Source organism: Ornithorhynchus anatinus, chromosome 7 (genome assembly GCF_004115215.2).
Source record: "Ornithorhynchus anatinus isolate Pmale09 chromosome 7, mOrnAna1.pri.v4, whole genome shotgun sequence".
Lineage (NCBI taxonomy): Eukaryota > Metazoa > Chordata > Mammalia > Monotremata > Ornithorhynchidae > Ornithorhynchus > Ornithorhynchus anatinus.
Window position 1 is genome coordinate 22,399,202 of NC_041734.1, and position 21,684 is coordinate 22,420,885.

General features: G+C 52.1%; 1 protein-coding gene across 1 annotated transcript in view; it reads left to right on the plus strand.

The window, feature by feature from the left end:
- PLEKHM3 (pleckstrin homology domain containing M3) overlaps nucleotides 1–15,356 on the plus strand; it is a 115,076-nt gene extending 99,720 nt beyond the window's left edge. The window contains exon 8 of the mRNA XM_029068936.2: nucleotides 12,608–15,356. Coding sequence (XP_028924769.1) covers nucleotides 12,608–12,785 — 178 coding nt within the window. The 3' untranslated portion in view covers nucleotides 12,786–15,356. The remainder of the gene's footprint in view (nucleotides 1–12,607) is intronic.
- The last annotated feature ends 6,328 nt before the right edge of the window (nucleotides 15,357–21,684 follow it).

Here is a 21,684-nt window from a genome sequence, read left to right on the forward strand (position 1 = left end):
AATTGAATGACAGACGATCGCTTCCCCCACCTTCAAAACCTTACTGAAGGCCCATCTCCTCCAAGAGGCCTTCCCCGACTAAGCCCTGCTTTGCTCTTCTCCCTCTCCCCTCTGCCTCGCCCTGGCACTTGGATTGGCACCCCTTTCTTCACCCCTCCCTCAGCCCCACAACAGTACATATCCATAATTTATTGACTTACGTTAACATCCATCTCCCCCTCTAGCCTGTAAGCTCACCGTCGGCAGGGAACTTGTCTACCAACTCAGTCATATTGCACTCTCCCAAATGCATGGTCCGGTGCCCTGCGCCCAGTAAGCACTCAGTAAATATGATTGATTGCTTGACGTTGATCTAAAGAAATTACAGATGTGTACCTAAGTGCTGCGGTGCTAAGGGAGGTGTGAGTAAAAGGCAAGGGTGACTTTGAAGGGAGTGGCAGTGGAGGAAATGAGGCCTTAAAAGGGAGATGAACAACGTGAATATTCTCTGAGCACTCTGGGCCTTGACAGGATCGTGGCTAGAAACTTGCCCATTATAGCAGGTGCCCCATGCTTGGGTAAAACTTTGCAGTCTCACTCTTGAAGTGTGAATCCGGCACATAGAGAATTAATTTGGCCCAATGGGTCACTAGCCCTCTCTAGACTGTAAGCTCACTGTGGGCAGGGAACACATCACCAACTCTGTTTTATCGTTCACTCTGTACACAGGAAGATTTCAGTAAATACCACTGATTGAGTCACGTGTCGAAGCTTTTCAGAATGTCTGAACACAGTTGGTTTGCCCCAACTTCTCAGCTGCCCTGATCTGTCGTGCGATTTGCCAGCCAAGAAGGGAAGGAGCGTGACATTGAACTCTCTTACCTGAATGTCATGGCTCTCTAAAGCTGTTGTTTCTAGGGTATTTGGATGTTATCGATGGAGGATAAGCAAGGGGGCTTTCATTCAGGGAAAGGGGCTGAACTTGGAGAATGGGCGGGAGCATCATGACGTAGTGGATAGAGCAAGGGTCTGGGAGTTAGAAGGTCTCGGGTTCTAATCCCAGCTCCGCCACTTATCTGCTGTGTGACCTTGGGTAAGTCATTTCACTTCCTCTGGGCCTCAGTTCCCTCACCTGTAAAATGGGGATTGAGATTGTGAACCTAACGTGGGACGGGGACCGTGTCCGTCCCGGTTTGCTCATATCCACCCCCGCGCTTAGAACGGTGCCTGGTACATAATAAGCGCTTAACCCACACCATAATTATTATTGCAGAGCAGGGCGCCGGAGGTGGGACCGGGGAAGTAGTGAGAGATGTTGACAGAAACACCCGCAGCACCGAAGGGATGGACAGACACATCCGGGCTGTCGAAGGAGATGGGCAGACTCATATGGAGCCAGAGGGACAGAGGGAAAGGAGTCTAGACTTAGAGGAGACCCGGTTCACCACTTGAGGCCTGGGCTGGGGGTAGGAGCAGGAGAGCTTTTAGGTCAGGCGGGTCGTGGAAGAGTTGGGCGGGGCGGGGCAGGGGGTGGTGAGCACCCCTGTGTCTCCTGCTGGGTTTAAATATTCTTTAGGCTAATTCAAGAAAAGAAAAACAAAACCCTCTCAAGTCCCCAAACTCTGGTTTTGAAACCTTCCTCGAATTTTAGATGGCCAATCTGTGGTCTTGTTGGGTTTTGTTGTTATTGTTATACTCTTCTAAAATCCCCCCTTCTTAAGCAGGGGTGGAGAGTTCAGGGTTAAGTATCCCACTTTCAAAAGGTGAACAAGTTGGTTAGCCTTGAGTGACCAGCTGGGAGCAGCATTGTTTACGTGGGCAATTTTATAACAATAATAATAATGATGGTATTTTTTAAGTGCTTACTATGTGTCCAGCACCCTTCTAAGCAGCGTGGCTTAGCGGAGACAGTACGGGCTTTGGGGTCAGAGGTCATGGGTTCTAATCCCAGCTCCGCCACTTGTCAGCTGTGTGACTTTGGGCAAGTCACTTAACTTCTCTGTGCCTCAGTTACCTCATCTGCAAAATGGGGATTAAGATTGTGAGCCCCATGTGGGACAACCTGATTACTTCATATCTACCCCAGCGCTTAGAACCGTGCTTGGCACATAGTAAGTACTTAACAAATACCAGCATTATCATTATCATTATTGCAAGGTAATCCGGTTGTCCCACATGGGACTCACAGTCTTAATCCCCATTTCACAGATGAGGTAACTGAGGTCCAGAGAAGTGAAGTAACCTGCCTAAAGTCACACAGCTGATAAGTGGCAGAGCCGGGATTAGAACCCACGACCTCTGACTCCCAAGCCCTTGCTCTTTCCACTAAGCCACGTTGCTTCTCTTACACGTGGAGCTTTCCTTAAATTTGGAATTCTTGGGCAAAACAGCTGGGCTGATGAGGGCTGGTGAAAACCCGGTCCAAAGATTCTGACCTTGTAAGTTTGAAAGGAGCCCCCTGGGAAGCCGGAACCACGTTTCCAGACCTGGGCCTGCACCATTACGTGCTGGGTCTTGTTTTCCTGGTCTGTGGCGTGTCTGAGGCCGTTTGGCTTGGATGGGAGAATGGAGGGAAGTACAAGTCTCCTGCATAGCCTTCACCTCGAGTTCAAGTTGTCCCAGCCGCGTCCTAGGGCCGAGCCTCCCGAGTGGCTCTTCCAGACCCTCCTTCAGTTTCGGGATCGCTCAGTCCATTCCTGTTAACCTTTTGCTTCTCATTGTGTCCCGAATTCAGGCTTTCCCGGCACTAAGTACCCTAATAATGTAATTATTATGACATCTTTTAGGTCATCTTTGGGTGTGTGTTTTTACCCCGTGGGACTGTAAATAAGTAACTTGATTACACAATGGGGAAGAGAAAGAGTATTTACCTTTCCATACAAAAAGTGTTGACTTTTCAAACTGAGCAGTATGTTCTGAAATGAATTGTTTTGTGTTGTAGAATTGGGAAAAGGGGAGATGGGACATCTCCAGGCTCTTTCTTCACCTGGTCCTGAAGGAGCTCTTTTTCTGGTTTTCCGGACCTTTGGTTTTCTGGCTTTGAGAGAGCCTTCTTTCCGGGAGCAGGTCTCGGTAGAGCCGTATCACTGGAAGTAGTCGAAGAGCGTGTCTCTCTCAGAGTCCGAGTCGCCGGTGCCCTTCGCTGCCCTGTTGCCTCCCCCCTGCTGCCACTGCCCTGGCCCCGTGACCGCAGGTAGCCAGAATCCCTCTCTCTGGAAGGCCGCCATGCATTTTTCCATTTTCAGGCCTTCGGTCACGGATTCCAAGCGCGCACGGACCTACCTTGACAGAGTGAGAATAGGGTGAAACGCCAAGGATAAACAGAACAGTCACTGCCTGATGACGGACTGTAAAATGGCAGGGAAAATGGCTACACAGGTTCAGGCATCCTGAGGCTGCCTTGCTGGAATCCCCCGTCTGCTCTGAATGCACTCGGGCTCACTCCTGAGCAACTCCCACCATTTCGGTGGGCTTGCGAGTTAGAAATGAATTTCCTTTTGGACCGCTTTGGTTTAATTTTATCTTTATTCTATTTTTTTAAGATGGATCCAGCTTCAACTATTTGCTCATCTCGGTATCCGAGAGTATCGATGAACGGTCGCCTGCTAGCCATTAACCACTCGGCTTGCGGCTCTCGTTCGTAGAAATGGAGAATATACAGGGTCCTCCGAAGGTCATTTTGCCTACAGTTAACATCTTTAACCTGATTTTTGGCGGCCTGTATTGATGACGGGAGTACGAAGAAAGCACTGGAAATATAATTAGCATATTGGGTAAAAATGATCTTTTTAAAAATCACATTGGCACAAGGAATGCGTCTGCTTCCCTGTCCCGCTGTGTTTTCATGAAGGTTTTCTTGGCTATTCAGTCTTTAGATCCCTCGTAAACTTCCTAGAAATAGATGTGCCCACTTTTGAATAACAAGGAGGCACAAAGAACGTTTTGCATTGTAAAGGTCTGTGCATTCTGCAGTCTTAAGTGCTATCCCGAGAATGAAAGAGAAAAATCTCTGTATGGCCTCTTGCGGTCTTAGTGGAGAGGGAGATGTGTTTGAACCGTTGGAAGAGGAAGCGTCTTCTATATTATTGCGGTATTCTGCACGCAGTAAGCGCTAAGTAAATGCCATCAATGGAGAGATTGGCAAATGGCGACTGAGCCATTGGGACCTGGGAAGTCTAACGGGAGAGGGGTAAGCTCCTTGTCGACAGCGAATGCGTCTACCGGCTCTGAACGCTTAGTCCAGTGCTCTGTACACGGTGCTCAGCTGGCGAATCTGTCAGTCAGTTATATTTATTGAGTGCTTACTGTGCGCAGAGCACTGTACTAAGCGCTTGAGGGAGTACAGTATAACAGCATCGGTGGGCCCGTTCCTTGCCCGCAACGAGCTGGCAGTCTAGACGGGAAGACAGACGGCACTGTAAATAAATAAATTACGGATATGTGCGTAGGTGCTGTGGGGGTGAGGGAGGGCTGAATGAAGGGAGTGCAAAGGTGACACCGAAGGGAGTGGGAGAAGAGGAAGCGAGGGCTTGGTTAGGGAAAGCCTCTTGGAGGAAATGTGCTTTTAATAAAGTTTTAAAGGTGGCGAGTGTGATGATCTCCCATAGATCAGTTTCTTCACTGCAGTACGTAGACGGGGCTCCCTGTTACACTGACGTCTCCTGCAGACATGCTTGCAGACGTCTTCATCCTCCGGGAGCCCGACGGCGAACCGCCTGCGTGGTTCGGAGGCCCCCTTTTCAGTGGCGTAACTTGTCCGAGTGAGTTGAGAGAGCAGCAGGAGATCGACGGTCAGTGCGGCAGCAGTTGGCTCCACGCCTGGCTGCTTCGGCGCTCAGTGGAAAGAGCCCGGGCTTTGGAGTCAGAGGTCATGAGTTCGAATCCCAGCTCTGCCACTTGTCTGCTGTGTGACCTTGGGGAAGTCACTTCACTTCTCTGTGCCCCATTTACCTCATCTGTAAAATGGGCATTAAGACTGTGATCCCCTCGTGGGACAACCAGACTCCCCTGTGTCTACCCCAGCGCTTAGAAGAGTGCTCTGCACATAGTAAGCGCTTAACAAATACCAACATTATTATTATTATTATTATCCCCGCTGCCCTGGGACCGAGGCCGGGAAATGACATCACTCGCTTCCCGGGTTCATCCGGCCGGGCCGGATTTGGTAGGCGGACATCTCTCCAGGCGTAGCTAGCGCTGTCCCTTAGCGCGGTGACTGGCACGTAATAAGTGCTGTACCATTACTTGCAAATACCATTCTTCTTCTTCTTCTTCTTTTTATTATTGTTATTATCGTTCTGGCAGAATGAAGTAGTCCAGTCTCACGTCCTAGTCGTTATTGCTTTCACAAAGCACTTACTCTGGTAAGGGTTGGGTGAATAACAAGATAACCACGCGGGAGCTCCCATTCCCTCTCAACCCCTTTTTATAGATGAGGAAACTGAGGCCCAGAGAGCTGTGCTGTGCACACCGTAAGCACCGTCAATTTGTTTTTGACTTGCCCAAAAGTCACACAGCAGATCTGTGGCAGAGCTGGGTCTCGAACCCCACGTCTCACGAGTCCCAGCCCTGGGCTCTCTCCCCGAGGCCACGCTCCCCGCCATCCAACCTTGGCCCGTCTAAGCCCGGGTGGAGGGAAACTGCATATTTTCCGTTCTTATCGCTGAACCGGAGCCCAGTTCCTGGAGAAAGGAGAATAGACAACTATTTCTGACCGGGGCGGAGCCGAATGAAGGTCCCAACTGTGTCTGCTCCGTGCGGGCTGGGGGCCGTGTCTTTCATCTCTGTTGGATTGGAGTCTCCCAAGCACTCAGTCAACGCACTACATCCCACTCCATAAATCACTGTGAATCGATTGGTCCCAAGGCTGCACCTACTTCTCCATCCAATCAGTCGGTCGGTCATATCTATTGAGCGCTTGCAGAGCACTGTACTAAGCGTTTGGGAGAGTGCGATATGACTATAAACAGACACATTCCCTGCCCCCAACAAGCTTACAGTCTGGGAGGGTGGGAGACAGACATTAATCGAAATAAATAAATTACAGATATGGACATAAGTGCTGAGGGGCTGAGAGGGGAGGGACAGTCGCCAGCCCCCTTGGGCTACCAGCCAAGAAGCAGCATGGGAAACGGAGTGGCCCAATGGGCAGAGCACAGGCCGGAGTCAGAGGGACGTTGGCTCCTAACCCCGGCTCCTCCACTTGTCTGCTGTGTGACCTAGGGGAAGTCACCTGGCTTCTCTGTTCCTCAGGTCCCTTCTCTGTAAAATGGGGATTAAGATTGCTGCCCTGGGTGGGGCAGGGGCTGCGTCCAACCGATCAGCTTGTATCTACCCCAGCCGTTGGTACAGTGCCCGGCACGCAGTAAGGACCTAATAAATGGCATAAAAAAAAAGGAGTGTCTAGATGGCTCAGAGCAGCCCACTGCTGCTCCCGGAAAAGCTGCCGAAGCCCCAGCCCCACTCTGGCAGGGCAGATTCCCTCCCATCCCTCCCGTGCCCAAAGGTCAACCACACATCTTTCTAACAGGAAGGTTCCTCCTACCTAGGCCCCCCCGAACGCCACCTGGCAAGCTGCCCGAGCCAGAGGAGGGGGGATGGTTTGCTCTGACTTCCTCCCTTAGCTCTTCTCCCACTCCAGCCCCAGCGCTTATGTTCATATCTGTCATTTATATGTATTGATGTCCATCCGTCCCCCGTTCTAGACTGTAAGCTCGTTGTGGACAGGGGATGTCACTGTTTGTGGTTGTGCTGCACTCTCCCAAGGGTTTAATACAGTGGTCTGCATATGGTAAGCGCTCAGTAAATACGATTGAATGAATGGGAAAAGGGAGCTGGTGGGGGCTGCAGCAGTGGGGGAAGGGAGCCAGGCCACAGTGGAGTCAATGGGCAGGGAACGTGTCTACCGTACTTTCTGTTATACCGTACTTTCCTAAGTGCTTAATACAGTGCTCTGCACACAGTGAATGCCCAATAAATGTGATTGATTGATTGAGAAGCAGCTTGGCCTGGTGGAAAGAGGCCTGAGAATCAGAAGGACCTGGGTTCTAATTCCGAGTCCACCACTTGTCTTCTGGGTGACCTTGAGCAAGACACTTAAATTCTCTGAGCCTCAGTTATCTCGTCTGTAAAACGGGGATCGGGACCGTGAGCCCCTGTGGGACGTGGACTGTGTCCGACCCGATTAGTTCAGTGCCTGGCACGTAGTGCGTACTTGACAAATAATTAAAGGAAATCACAGGTAGGGGAAGCACCAGGGTTTAACAGATTCCATCATTATTATTATTACTGTTATTCAGTCCAAGATAGGAAAGATATATAGAACTTTATGAAGACATCTTAGGGATTTATGGCTCTTCACTTCCGCATCAAAACTTCCCTTCTATGAATGGGATGCAATTTGCATGTACTTGGTGGTGTTCTACTGATAAATTATGCCCTCACAAGTGTGGCATTGTTTTTCATTGATCTTTTCTCAGCCCGTGTAGTTTGAGGAAGTCATATCTGTTGTGTTTAACTTGTTTACACAGGTAAGGGATCGATCTTCTTACCAAAGGGTGGGTGTTTTTCAGCAGCTGTTCCTATTGGCCAGTTCTTACTAGAACTTAAAAATGTTTCAACGTTTCTCTCTGCTTCGGTGCTTAGAAAAACGACTTGAAAAGGCTGTATCTTTTTCTCCTTTCCTTTTTCCAAACCCAAGTCCCAGTCTATTTTTAAGTGACGACAGAGCCCCTTTCGCTGCTTTCATTTTAGGATTTTTGTATCGTCATCCAGTAAAGAGCCAAGAATTAAATCCGTTTTTATTAGTGGCGGAACATTCAAATCCCCAGAGCGTTTAGATCCCTAAAGGCCGGGATATAGATGGTCGGAGAGCAGGGTCCACGGCTGGACAGATCACCTTTCGAGGTCTGCCACCCGCTGACCTTGAAAGGCAAAAGGAGGTTAGAGGGGGAAAGGGAAGGGGGTCCATCTTTCAACCCACCCACTCACCCACTGAGCCCGCAGAGCAGTCCTGTCGGCGTGGGCAAGGTGGATGGCAGAGTGCAGATGCTAACTAGACAGAGGGCTATAAAAGCTTCCCCGTCCCTCCCCCACCCCCCCTCCTCCCTTCAGCCTTCCCTTCTTCCCTCTGCCGTTGGCCTGACCTTTGCCTCACCTCCCTAGGATGGCCCGGCGGGGGGACGTGGGGAAAAACCGTGGAAGTAGCGATCCCGAGGGGTCAGTCAGCTCTCCGCCTTACTGGTTGCTGGGCTCCCTGCAAGGAAGGACAGACTCAGTGCTCGCTCCACGAGAGCAGGGCGTGTGTCTACTAACTCTACTGCCCTCTCCCAAGCGCTCACCGCAGTACTCTGCGCAGAATAAGCGCTCAGTAGATAGCGCGAATCGGGCTCTCTTCCATACCCCCTCGTAGAGGAGAAACACGTCGGCAGGTCCAAGAGGGGTTTGGAAAGAGCGCTGCTCTGGGAATCAGGAGACCTGGGTTCTGATCCCCTTTCTGCCTGTAGCTGGCAAAGAGTGCCCCTGCAATGGGCCCTCCATCCGTCGCCACCCGCTCGCTCAGTGCTCTTCGTTCTCCGGTGGGCATGCGACCGGCAGGGACCAGAGAGGGCGAATGGTGTGGCCCAAGCCACTAGCGCTAGAATCAACTCCTCTGTGCAGGGTCTGGGTTCTGAAGTCCCAGGACCAAACCTCACCCTTCATTTTTGTTTTTTTAAGCGATTACTGTGCGTCAAGCCCTGGGGTAGGTACATGTTAATCAGGTTGGATACAGTCCCTGTCCCACCTGGGGCTCACAGCCTAAGTAGCAAGGGGAACAGGTGCTGAATCTTCATTTAACGTTTGGGAAACTGAGGCAACGGAGCACAGCAAGGAGTTGGTGGAGCCAGGATTAGAACCCAGGCCCTTTGAATCCCAAGCCCAGGCTCTTTCCACTAAGCCAACCCACTTCCTTGGTATCTGCCGGGGAGCTCAGTGGATTAGAGCAAACTGTCGAAGTCACGGGTTGGATCCCTGTACGGGCCACGGATTTTCATATCCTATATTCCGCCGTTTCTCCTATCTGGAATTTGTTTCCGTGGTTGTCATCCCGCACTGAACTGTAAAACTTTGAAGGCAGGGGTTGTGTCTGTGATCTCTATTGTATTATACTCTCCCAAACGCTCATCACAGTGCTCTGCACAAAGTAATGGTGCAGTAAATGCCACCGATTACTTGATTGGTAGTCCGTCCTTGATAACTCCCGTTCACTGGATAAATCTCTGGATGAGCAATCCACAGTGGGTTACGAGAGAGGAAAACTACCGGTAACAAGACAAAACTCAGGTTAGTCCACGGTTCCGGAGAGTAACCGTCGGACTGGGTCGACTGTTAATCGGATCCAGCTATGGCATCCAATACTCTAGAGCATCCCTCTTCTTTCTCGATTTCCTCATCGATCTTGGGACGTGCTCTGGTGTGGCCAGGTCTTGCAAGCCTCTTTGCACTGCGCACAGCAAGCACTCCGTAAATCCGATTGAGCGGTTGACTGACGCCTTGATAAGGTTTCCCTGGTTTCACAAATTGTTTATGGTAATCAGATGAAGGTTCTTCTTCCTGGCTTCTAAGTTTTTACATCCCATTTAGAGAATCACTCCATTTACCTCTGTCATTTAAAAAAATTATTCTGTGTAAAGGAATTCACTAATCTAATCAACTGGACAGTATTTTGTGTCTTTCCTTCAAAATTCCAAACCGAGTTGGTTTAGCGTGGTTTCCAATATTAATATCAGGACTCTAGAACAGACATTCTGCAGTAATATTGGTATGACAGTGTTTCCGCTCTTGGGGGATAGGAAAGTAAAACAGAAATTTGCCACACAAGGGGAGGTATCGCCAGCCCTGCTATAACTACCGGGGTGAAATTCAGCATGGAATCAGCCTAATAGTCGCAGCGTCATTCCATTCCGTTTCAGGTTTTCTGGGGCAAGAGGTATAATAATAATATTCATCATGGTATTTGTTAAGCGCTCACTATGTGCCAAGCAGTGTTCTAAGGACTGAGGTGGGTACAAGTTAATCAGATGGGACGTAGTCCCTGTCCCCCATGAGGCTCACAGTCTAAGCAGGAGGGAGGGTAGGTATTGCTTCCCCATCTTACAGGTGAGCAACCTGAGGCCCGGAGAAGTTAGGTGCTTTGCCCAAGGTCAGACGGCAAGCAAGTGGCAGAGGCAGGATTAGAAGTCACTTAACTTCTCTGTGCCTCAGTTACCTCATCTGTGAAATGGGGATTAAAACTGTGAGCCCCACGTGGGACAACCTGATCACCTTGTATCCCCCAGCGCTTAGAACAGTGCTTTGCACATAGTAAGTGCTTAACAAATATCACCATTTTATTTATTTTAACCCAGGTCCTCTGACTCCCGGGCCTGGGCCCTTTCCACTAGGCCACACTGCTACCCATCTTTCTTTATATTGCATTGTGATTTCCAGCGGAGCCCATCCCGCTTCAGGAGAACAATGTCCATCTTCTTCCTTCCTCCGTCCCTCCCTTCCCCCTTGCTCTTTTTACCCATCTAGGAGGAGGAAATAGCCACAGATCCTCAGAGGAGCAGAGGCTCGTTTTTGCATCACTGGGTCTCCGCGTTTTATCCTAGGTTACAAACGGCCCGAAAATGGGATTTGGTTGTGGTGTGAAATCTTTCTCTTTATCTCCTCCATTTCTCAGTTACTGACCTTTGCCTGGCAGGAACAGGTGCACTTTGGTGGCCCTGCGGGTGTTGGTTTCCATAAATCCGGGCCCAGCCCCTTCTCCCCCTTCTGCCTGGCCCTGGCCCTGGCCCTGGCTATCAGTGCAGATAGGGAGTGGCCCCACCGAATTACCCTCATTAACAGTCGCTGACCTCTGGTGCTTTGCAGGTGGGTAATCACTGACTAACAGGGAAGGAAGGGGGCAAGGGGAAGGAGGGAATTTGATAAGATTCCTTGACGGTGTCAGAAGTTTGTATGCCCAAGCTGGGCTTGCCCCGCTCTCCTCTCACCCCCTACTCCCTCCCTCTCTGCCCACCTCACCCCCAGCCGGACTCCAGGCCCAGGCCCCTCCCCACCTTAAGTCCCTTGGCCCACCCAGCAGGGGTCAATCAATCAGTGGCATTTATTGAGTAACAACCTTGTGCAGAGCACTGTACTGAGCACATAGGAGAACACAACAAGCAGCATGGCGGAGCAGAGAGAGCACAGGTCTGAGTCAGAGTCAGAACTGGCACATAGGAAGCGCTTAACGAATGCCATCATCATTTTTATGGGCAGGGAATCTGTTATATTGTTATACTGTACTCTCCCAAGGGCTTAGTACAGTGCTCTGCACAGTAAGTGCTCAATAAACACGTGATGGTCATGGGTTCTAATGTCGGCTCCTCCACTTGTGCGCTTTGTGGCCTGGGGCGAGTCACTTCACCGCTCTGTGTCTCGGTGACCTGTCTAAAATGGAGATTGAGACTGTGAGCCCCACGTGGGACCAGGACTGTTTCCAACCCGATTTGCGTGTATCCACCCCGGCACGTAGTAAGTGCTTAACAAATACCACTATTATTATTACAATTATCCTGCCCAAGGTCAGGATACAGCCCTGATCACAGCCCTACCACCAAGCCCTCCCACCCTTTGATTCCCACTCTGCCCTTGCAGCTCATCTCAGCTTCTCTTCTCCGAGAGGAAGAATAAGAGAGGAAAAAAGAAATTTCTCCATACAGAGTACTTTCCCAGCTTTTTTTTTGTTTTGGGACTATTTTCCTTACAAGTAGAAAGCAGTGATTTCCTGTTCTACGGATGAAGGAATGAAGACTTCCAGTTTCCTACAATTCCCTGAGGGGAAAATCGGTATCCACAAGCTGCCCTGAATGAAATAGCCCTTTTCCCCTAGGGTCTCTGAACTTGGGTCTTAGGATACAAAAGCAGGGAATCCTCCCCAGTCTCTCCAAGTCGGGCCAAGTGTTTATTGAGCACTTACTGTGCAGAGCACTGTGCTAAGCCCCTGGGAGAGTACAGTATAACAATATAACAGATTCCCTGCCCATAATAATGATGATAGCATTCGTTAAGCGCTTCCTATGTGCCAGGCACTCTACTAAGCCCTAGGCAAATCAGGCAAATCGAGTTGGACCCAATCCCTGTCCCATGTGGGGCTCATGGTCTCAATCCCCATTTTACAGATGAGGTAAATGAGGCACAGAGAAGAGAAGTGATTTGCCCAAGGTCACACAACGGGCAAGTGGTGGAGCCGGGACCGGAACCCATGACTTTCTGACTCCCAGGCCCGGGTTGTATCTGCTATGCCAAGCTGCTTCTTAATGAGCTTACAGTCTAGTCTCGAGCTAGAACTAACGTCCCGCCTCCGGTCACGCGACGATTAATCAGTCAATCAGTTAGTGGTGTTTATTGAGTGCTTACTGGGTGCAGAGTTCTGTGCTGTGTACTTGGGAAACTAATAATAATAGTAACTGATAATTGTGGTATCTGTTAAGCCACAATGTGCCAGGTACATTGCCGAGCATCTTGTTCATCTGTGCTCTCCCAAGCGATTTGCACCCAGTAAGCCCTTAATAGATGCGATTGAATGAATGAATGACTCGGTCTCCTCCGTTGGGTCTTGCAGGTGTGAAAGCTGCGGCGCCGTCTTCCACGCCGAGTGCAAGGTGAAATCCGTCCCCTGCCCTCGATGTGTCCGCCGAGAGCTGCAGAAGAAGCAGAAGTCTTTCTGGAGGAGGCTGAACATGGACGACGCTTTCGAGGAATCCTGCAACATGTTTGAGCTGTCCTATGCCAACACATGACTGGCGGTCGGCCGAGGCGGCGGAGGGAGCCGCCCACTGAGCGAATCGCTTTCCAATTGCTTCTTAGCCAACCGGACGGACGCTTTAGGAAGAGGACGTCTTGGGCTCCGCCGATCTCGTCCGACAGCTGGAGGGGCTTGAAAACCGCCAGGAGTCCAACACGTTTGGCCCAGATGCTCAGCTGCGCCGTCTCAAGCAAAATGTTTACATACAGCTGCTTTTCAGCTCCTGGATTTCTTTAGGTCCCCTCCCCCAGCCCCCCATCGGCCACCCTTCAGGCAGAAACTTTCCCTGCCGAAGGGGTCGTTTATGCGGGTTTTTGTTTCCCTTTGGCGGAGAGGAGCTTTGCAGCAGAACATCTCTGTCATCTATCCGTAACCTGCCCCCGCGGCCGGACGGGGGGCCCGGGGGTCGAGGCGGGGGTCCCCGTCCTGGAATTTCCTGGGCAGTCCCCCAAATTCCGGGCTTGTCCTAGGCTCTCCCGGGATTCTCTCCCGCCCCATTTCCAGGTCAGCCTCTCTGGTCCTCTTTCAGTGGCCTCGCCGGGTCCCCACCGAAGGGGCCGTCACCCTGATGGCATATCCCATTCAGTGAGGCCTTGGTCCCACTCGCTAGGCCTGCCAGCAGAGCGGGTCTTCTGCCTCAAGGCCTAGCGGGAAGAGCAGCAGACACCTTTCTCAAAACAACAGCGGAGACTTTGTCACTGAGAATGGAAGAGATTTCCGTAAAAAACTGTTTTCAGGTCCTTTTCCTCAAGAGTATCCCACAGGGACGGGGGCTCTGTATGGTAATGTAATTTTAGAGTCTTTTTCCGTGGGAAGTGTGGTTTTCAAAGTGCCTGGGTCTTAAAAGCAGGTGTACTACTTCTAATCAGATTAGTCCTGACCTGGGAGGAAGTATCCGCATTTTACTCCCCGCTGCATCTAATAGCCTGGCTAATAACGCGTTGCCCCAGGAGCGTAGGCTGTACTAAGACAATTTCTTCCAGGAGGATCGGCCGACCCGGCCGCTTTCTCTGGAGCGTGCTCTCTCTCGATGTCAGGCGAGGAACGTTGGCCGCAGTCAGCCTCCGCTTCGGTCATCCGGCAGATCAAATCTATTCCGCTTTCGCGTTTGGGGAAGAGAAAATTTGTGAGCGAGCCTCCTTCACAGTAGAGAGAGTGAGAGCCTAGTCGAACAGCCTCAGTGCAGGATTTTCCAAGATAGGGATGGAAAAACAACTAAGTTAGGGAAGCAAAGCTGTTTGTGAAAATAAAGGGAATAAAACAAACGGATGAAGCACTTTGCCACCGGCTCCTAAGATGGGTTTCCCACCGCGGGGTCGTTGGAAGAGCCAGCGTAGCCTGTCCAGAGGGCCAGGTCGGCCGGTAGCGGGGGGCCCACCAGCAGGCTTCCGGCTGTTGTGTGGGCTCACTGTTCCTACGCTGGCTAAACCCATCTACCCTGGAGCAAAATTCCCATTAGATGGTGTAGCTGGGGCCCCGTCCACAGTGCGTTGATGCCTTTACCCCCTCTGCCCCATCCCCTTTTCGCTGCAGTTGGGGGGGGTCCCCAGATTTCCCTCCCCCCACCTCGGGGTCATCGCATCTCTCCCCCGAAGGGACGGGTTGGGACATCGCTCCTGAGACCTTCCCGCAGGTTCATGGATGGGGCAGCATCCCGCCCCGCAAGCTGGCTGGGAAGACACAGCAGCTGAGAGCTTGAGAAGTTCCAGTCTGGTCATCCCGGCGAGGCGAGAGATAAATCGGGTGCCTTTCGTGAGTGAGGTAGGGCAGGGACACCTGGCTGAGGAGTGGAAGCAAATGGTACACCCAAAAGAAAAGAGGGGAAAAACACCCCCAAAGAAGCAGGTAATTGGATCTTCTTCCATTGTGGAAGTGTGTGGCGATCCTCCCGTCCCCGAGAGGGGAGCAGAACAGAGACTTTCCCCAAAGAAGCGCCCATCCCGGGGGTCAGATTTCCTCTCCGTCTCCATCTTCCCAATCGCCTTCCTCTCTCCAATCCCTGCCCCTCGCTGTCGGCCTCCGCCACATCTGGAGGAGCGTCTGGGAGCCAGTGCTTCAGGAAGCCGGGCCAGTTCTAAGCCCAGCGTTTCTTCCTGAATCCTGAGTCCAGGGAGCCCCAGAGGAGATGGCCCCGCCCCTAGTTTACACTGTTTCCCGCTTGGAAGAGCCTTGCTAAGAGGATGTCCAAGGCCTCCCCCTTTCCTTTCCGACCCCCGTGACCCTTGGCCATCTTCCGCCATGTCCATCAGTCCCCCTCCATCTTTTTGGCTGGACATTCAGACAGGGCTACCGGGCCAATGGGTCTTTCACTGCCGAAGCAGGCTGGTATAGAGGTGGCAGCCCTGGGAGTTCCTGTAGCTGGTGAATAATGCCAGGGAACTGGAGCATCCAGCTTCCAAATCACATTACACCCAAAGTGCATTTCTTCCTTTGGCCCTCCTCTGACTCTTGGTTTCAGCCAAGGCAAACGCAGCCAAGCAGGGTGTGTAATGAGACGGAGAGTTATGGTATTGGTTAAGCACCGTATGAAGCAGGGCAGCGATAAATACAGACAGATCGGACTCGGTCCCTTTCTCGTAGTGTCCGTGGTCATGGCCTCCTCTCCCTCCTGCCCCATGTTTCCTCCTCATCTGGACATGAAAACACACAGTCCTTAGATGTGGAATATAGTCGGCTCCCCCAAACGGCATCTTAAGTCGAAACAGTGTAAATTGGAGCCGGTTTTCCCTTGGGCACAACATTATATATGGGGGATGGATTCACAAACCTATTTTTACCAAAATTACCCAGAACTACCTCCTCAGTCAATTATAGACCAGAAGTACAGCAAGATACCTGGGTTAGTACGGAGTCAGAGAGGTTGCGTGCTAGGGTAGCCGATGGTGTCGGCCCTTGCTGGTGACTCCAGCTGGTGATGAGACAATGCCCTCCCCCGATTTTAAGCTTTTTCCTTCTCTCCACCTCCCCCCGCCCATCTCAGTTTTGAAAATGATTTTCTCTACAGTTCCTGTTGCTCCCCCCTTCAAACCCACCCACCCATCCATGAAGTAGAGGTGATCTTAGACTAGCAGCAGACAAGTTCTGCCTTAAAGATCAATCTGGTGTGTCCCTGGACAGACGGAACATAGTAGAGTCAAAACTCCACCCCTCTGGGATGGGAGCACTCTCCTTTCCAAGCCCAGCCACCCCAGGGGAAGAGTGATTTGGTAGGCAAATCACTGGATAAAATGTTTGGCTTCTTGGTCTCACTGTCCTTTACGGGGACAGTATCAAAGACATTTTTGTGTGTATTGAATGCTGACTTGTGACCCTCTCTTCAGAGAGGAGAGCTGTTCTGTCTCTAATACTCTGTGTCTTCCTCCCCCGCCCTCCCCCCAAAAAAAGGGAATCACCTTCTTCTGTCGACTGGATTCGATGCAACTGGAAGCCTCTGATATCCAGCAGGCAATCTGACCCTCCCTGCAGGGGATATACTGGGAATTCCTTATTTCCCCCACTGCACAATTCTAGAAAACCTTGTCCTACCACCTTGAACGTTTAGCGAGTACAGGCGGTATAGATATAGCTCTCTAAATTCGCTCAAAGTTGGTGTCCTCTGGACTTGAAGATGATGATACTCGCAGAGTTGTTCTCTGTGGGCCGGGGGCCACCTCTTTATTTTCAAATGCGGGGGCAAAGTTGGGCACTGTTACGAGGGGGCAGTGGAGGTTTCTGGCGGGGGCAGAATGTGGAGAGGATGGACGAGGAAAGGGATCAGTGTGGAAACGGGTGCAGTCCAGCTGGGGAGTGACGGCTCCGCTGCCCCCAGGGGACCCCAGAAGCCAGTGAGGGGGGAGGAACCCTAGAAGAAAAGGGGTCCGTGGCCTGCCGGCAGGGCAACCAATAAAACCCACCTCTTGGCCCCATTTCCGGCTCCTTCCCCGGTCCAAAGAGCAAACGGCTTCACCTGCTCCATACAGAGTCACTAGATGCAGGTGCTCGGGGGACTGAAGAGGCCTCGGGTGGGACCACCTACGCAGACGGTCCTGTGTTACGCGCTCACATTTGCAGTTTGGGGGCCTGGTGCCACTTTGGCTTCTGCCTCTCCGTCTCACGATCCGCTCCCAGGTCTTGCCCCTTTCTAGATAGGCAGAACGAGCGCCATGCCCAGTCCTGCCACCCACCGAGGTTCTAGCTCTCCTTCTCCAGCGGCTGGGGCTTCCCTTTTCTGCACCCTGAAAATATCTCCTCAGTCCCCGGGCTTTCAGCTCACCGGCTGCTCACTGAAACCTCCCTCAGAGTTCACGGGCCCAGCGGGTTGCATGTCGGTGGGAGGAGGGGCGGCGGGGAATATTACCACACCGATTTAACAGAGGTACAATCGAATTTCAGAACCGGGCAAAAGCAGTTGACTTTGAGAACTCAATTTCAAACCCGGGGACTCGGCTTAGGTTCCCAGAACCCGGAGAGGTCTTTGGGAGCCCGAGTTACGAGACAGTGGAATCCCCAGCTTTGGCGATGTGCCCGCCCAGAGGAAACAAGTCCTCACGGCTTTAGAGTCTGACCCAGGTGGGACGGGGACGGGGTCCACCCTGATAATCTTGTATCTACCCCAGTGTTTAGTACAGTGGTTGGCATGTAGCAAGCACTTAGCGAATATTCCGATTATGATTATTATTTAGAGTGCTTAAATGAAACAGCTAGCTCCTTCCAGAATCTTAAATCAGTTCACCCCACTTTTAATCTGGGGTCAGATAACTTGGAACAGAAAAGAAAATGTAGGCAGTTCTCTTTTTCTAGCTAATCGCTTTCGCTCTTCCTTTCTCCATATAGCTGAGCTCACTGTACCTATTTCTGAAATAAACCCAAGCAGTGAGGAAGGGAAATTCCAGAATGTTATGGGCAGCCAAAAATGAAATTTCCCTCCTTGGCGTGGTTCATTTTCACCGGTCAGGAGGTTTAATTCAGGGACCGGTTACCAGGCCGGGGAACTCTGGCCTAGCGGGAGAGGGTCCTATAGGGGTCCCGGGACCCCGACCGGCCCCCCTTGACAACGTCTGCCGGGTTGCGGGAGAGGCCACGGTTCGCACATCCTTCGCCCGGCCCTGGACGGTCGTCGTGAGGCACGACAGTCCCGGAGTTGGGATTGCACTCTGCCCCACAGCCTCCTTGGCAGACGCATCGCTGCCGTGGCGGGAGGGGTGGCGGAGGCACAGAGAGGCTGCCCGGCACCTCTTCTTTCTTCTTGTGCTCCCTTCTCCTCTTCCTCCTTCCTCCCCATTCCTGGCGAAGGCTGTGTGTGCGTGCGTGGATGCACGTGCTGTGTGTCTCCGTTACGTGCACTTCCACTCGCTTGCGTGTCCACCATGACCCCCTGGAGGCTTCTCCCCATCCCACTTTGATCGCCCCTAAACCCAAGTGATTAGATTTGTCCTTAACAGAGTATAGAGTTCGGACTCTAGCTGGCCACTCATTGCCCAGGACTTCCAGTAGTGGCCGTATTCCCCCGCTGGATTGAGCTCAGAAGACCTTGGCGTGAGCTCTGTTGTAGAAGTGAGGGCAGAACCCCGGGTCCAAAACAGATGACAGAAACAAGAGCCTAGGAGCTGGCCCCATTTTATTACGCATCACAAAATAGCGTGTGAGCTCCGCGGCCCGGGCTTCCCCGGGGACTCCAGCTCTTGGGCAGTCTTAAAACTGTCCAGGGAGGAGATGGAGAGGAGCTGTTAGCCACCCAGGTGGATGGGAAGTCTGGGTGGTAATGGACAGTTGCTTCCCAGGACCTCTCGTGGAGGGGGATAAAAGGCACGTCTGTCTGGAGCCGGGGTGTGAGAGGGCGGGCCCTGGTCCCCTTCTAGCGCCTCGCCAAACTGGCGCTCATTTTTTCTTGCCCGTGCTTCCAAGTCCTCCCCGAAGAAGCTGATCCATGGGTCAGCCGGGCGCTCTCAAGGCAATGACTTGAACCCACCGGATCCCGTGCCTAAATCGTAGGTGCCTGTCGCGGGCCCCGGCCACAGGACGGCCCTCAGAGCCCCACCTTCACCGAGTCCGGAGATTCTAGTCGGAATCGCGTTGTCGGACGCTGCAGGGGCGAGCTCTGTCTCCCGGCCGTCTCTGACCGGTTTGCCGGGAAAAATGGAAGGGGCCGAGACCGTGAAATGTGTGTTCGTAGTCTGTCTTGTCTTTAGTGAATGAGACTCAGGAATTCAGCACTGTCAGCAGTGGATCGGCTGTCAAAGCCCAAGTGGGTGTAGAAAAAAATAGTATTTCTTGTGCACTTGCTAGGTGCAGAGTGCAGTACTGAGTGCCTGCATTCACTCATTCGGTACTACTTGCTGAGCACCTACTGTGTGCAAAGCACTGTACTGAGTGTTGGGAAAAGATACACGGATGAGAGTTAGACTCGGTCCCCGGCGCACAATCGCGCAATTTTAAGAAGAGGAGGAGGAGGAGGAGGAGGACTTGGCTTCTAATCCCGGCTCTGCCTCTTGTCCGCTTTGTGACCTTGGGTGAGTCACTTCACTTCTCTGTGCCTCAGTTACCTCATCTGTAAAATGGGGATGAAGACTGTGAGCCCCATGTGGGACAGGGACTATGTCCAACCTGATTAGCTTGTATCTATCCCAGTGCTTAGTACAGTGACTGGCACCTAGGAAGCACTTTGACCAAATGCCATAAATGAAGGAGGGTTGGTGATGGACACGCAAGGAAAAAGAGAAATGATCGAAGGAAAAGGACAACCATCCCCCTAGGCTGTAAGCTCAATGTGGGCAGGGAATGTGGCTGCCAACTCTCTTTCCCAAGTGTGGAGTACATCGTTGCACATTGAAAGCGCTCAATAGGTACCACTGATGAGAATAAAAGGCCACGGACGTGGATGAAGCACTTTGGGAGGCACACTGTGCTGAGTCCGTGTGAGCGGACAAGGACACCGGTCTACTTCGTGGAGAGGCTGTATTGGGTGCCTACTCCCTGCAGAGCACTGTACTGAACAACCACTTTGGGCGAAGCATTGTACTGCCGTACACTGTGCGGTCATGGGTTCCGATCCCGGCTCTGCCACTCGTCTGTTGGGTGACCTTGGGCAAGTTACTTCACTTCTCTGTGCGTCAGTTACCTCATCTCTAAAATGGGGTTTGAGACTATGACTCCCCCCCCCAGGGACAGGGACTGTGGCCAACCTAATTAACTTGTATCTATTTAGCACAGTGCCTGGCACATAGTAAGCGCTTAACAAATGCCATTATTATTATAATTAGTATTATTACCGCACCCAGGGGAAAGAAGCAAGGAGGATCATTCAGGGACGATCCTGGGCCCACCGGGGACTCGAGCCTAAGGGAGAAGAGGAAGGCCGGCCCAGATGTACAAGGAAAGATTGAGGGTGGTAAAGAGGCAGAGGGACAGAAGAAAACCAGGACACCGGTAGAGACTGTGTGAGCTGCAGCTCATTATGGTAAAGGAGCAGTGTCCAGGCCCCTCCAGAGTCCAGTGGCCCCAGCCTTCCCAGCCTTCTTCAAGTTTGGCCTCGGGGCTCCCCGGCAGCGGAGCTGGGTTAGGGGATGGTATCTGCAGGACCCGGAGCCGGAGCTCAGAGAACAGTGACTTTCCCTCAGGCCCCGTGGGTTTTCGGTGGTTCTGCCTCCCTCCAGTTCATAGGCACCGAACGCGGGGATTTGGGGCCCCCAAACTCCTTGCTGCAGAGGGATTTTTGTCTCTGCAGTTGCAGGGCCTGATTTGAGAAGGGGATGGGTCACCCCCAGAGGGTCTCTTTCATTAGCTCACTGCATGTCTGTCTCCGTCTCTCGCTCGCTTTCCCTCTCTCTCCTAACTTCTGTCCCTCTCCCTGTCCCCCTCTTCTTCTATTGATTCGAATCTCACATAGCCAAATTCTCCCAACCTCTTTGGCAACACCTCCAGGTCGCCACCCGCCCGCCCGTCTCACCTCCCTGCTGCATTTCTGACAGACTTTGGAGCCCAGTTCTCCCTCCTGGTCCCACTCCCTTCCCCAACTCAGATCCTCGACGTCTTCAGGCTCATCGGCTCAACTAATTATCGGCACCTGACTTGTATCAGTCCATTAGCCGCCTTGAGTACGTACGTATCTATGTATTTATTTATTTGCATCCCTCCCCTGCCCTTATGTATATAGGTATGTTCGATTGAGAGGTTGATGTATTTATTCTGATGTCAGCGATTATACATACGTTTAGGTTTGTCTCCCCCTCATAGAGTGTAAGCTGCTTGTGGGCAGGGGATGTGTCTTGGACTTCTGTTGTACTTTCCCAAGTGCTTAGTACCATGCATTGCACCCGGTAGGCGCTCAATAAATACCATGACTACTATTTATAACCATCCTCCTCGTTTATGTTTATGGATTTATTCAGTGGTTCATTCGATGCTTTGCACAGCTCTTTTACCCTGGTATGGACATTTGACTCCCTTTCTGATCTTTGCTCTTCCTTCTGTCCACACTCTTTGTAAACATCTGTCTGTCTGTGTGTTTGCCTGACCCCAGCCAGGAGATTGTCAGCTTCTCTAGGCAGGGAGCGAGTCCGGTGTCTTCCATCATACTTCCCCCGGCGCTTTTCAGTGTGACGCGATAAAACAGAGCCATTGCTCCGCTGGAGCCGGGCCTTGAGTGGGGGGAGCCGGTATTTCTGGGCCGGGGAGGTGCCTTTAGGAGTGAGGTATCCTGGAGGGGAGAAGTGGGAGGGCTCCCAGGCGGGTGGTGGTCAGGACCCCCTGGGGCTGGGGAAAAGGAGCAGGGGGGCAGGGTCCCCAGGGCCACGGTTCTGCGTTACACAGCCCCGGCTCGAGCTTCCCAGACTCCTCCACCTGCAACTCCGGCCCAGGAGACCGTGCCCCCTCCTGCAGCCGAGGCAGCAGGAACTGGCTGGCCCTGCGGGCTGGGA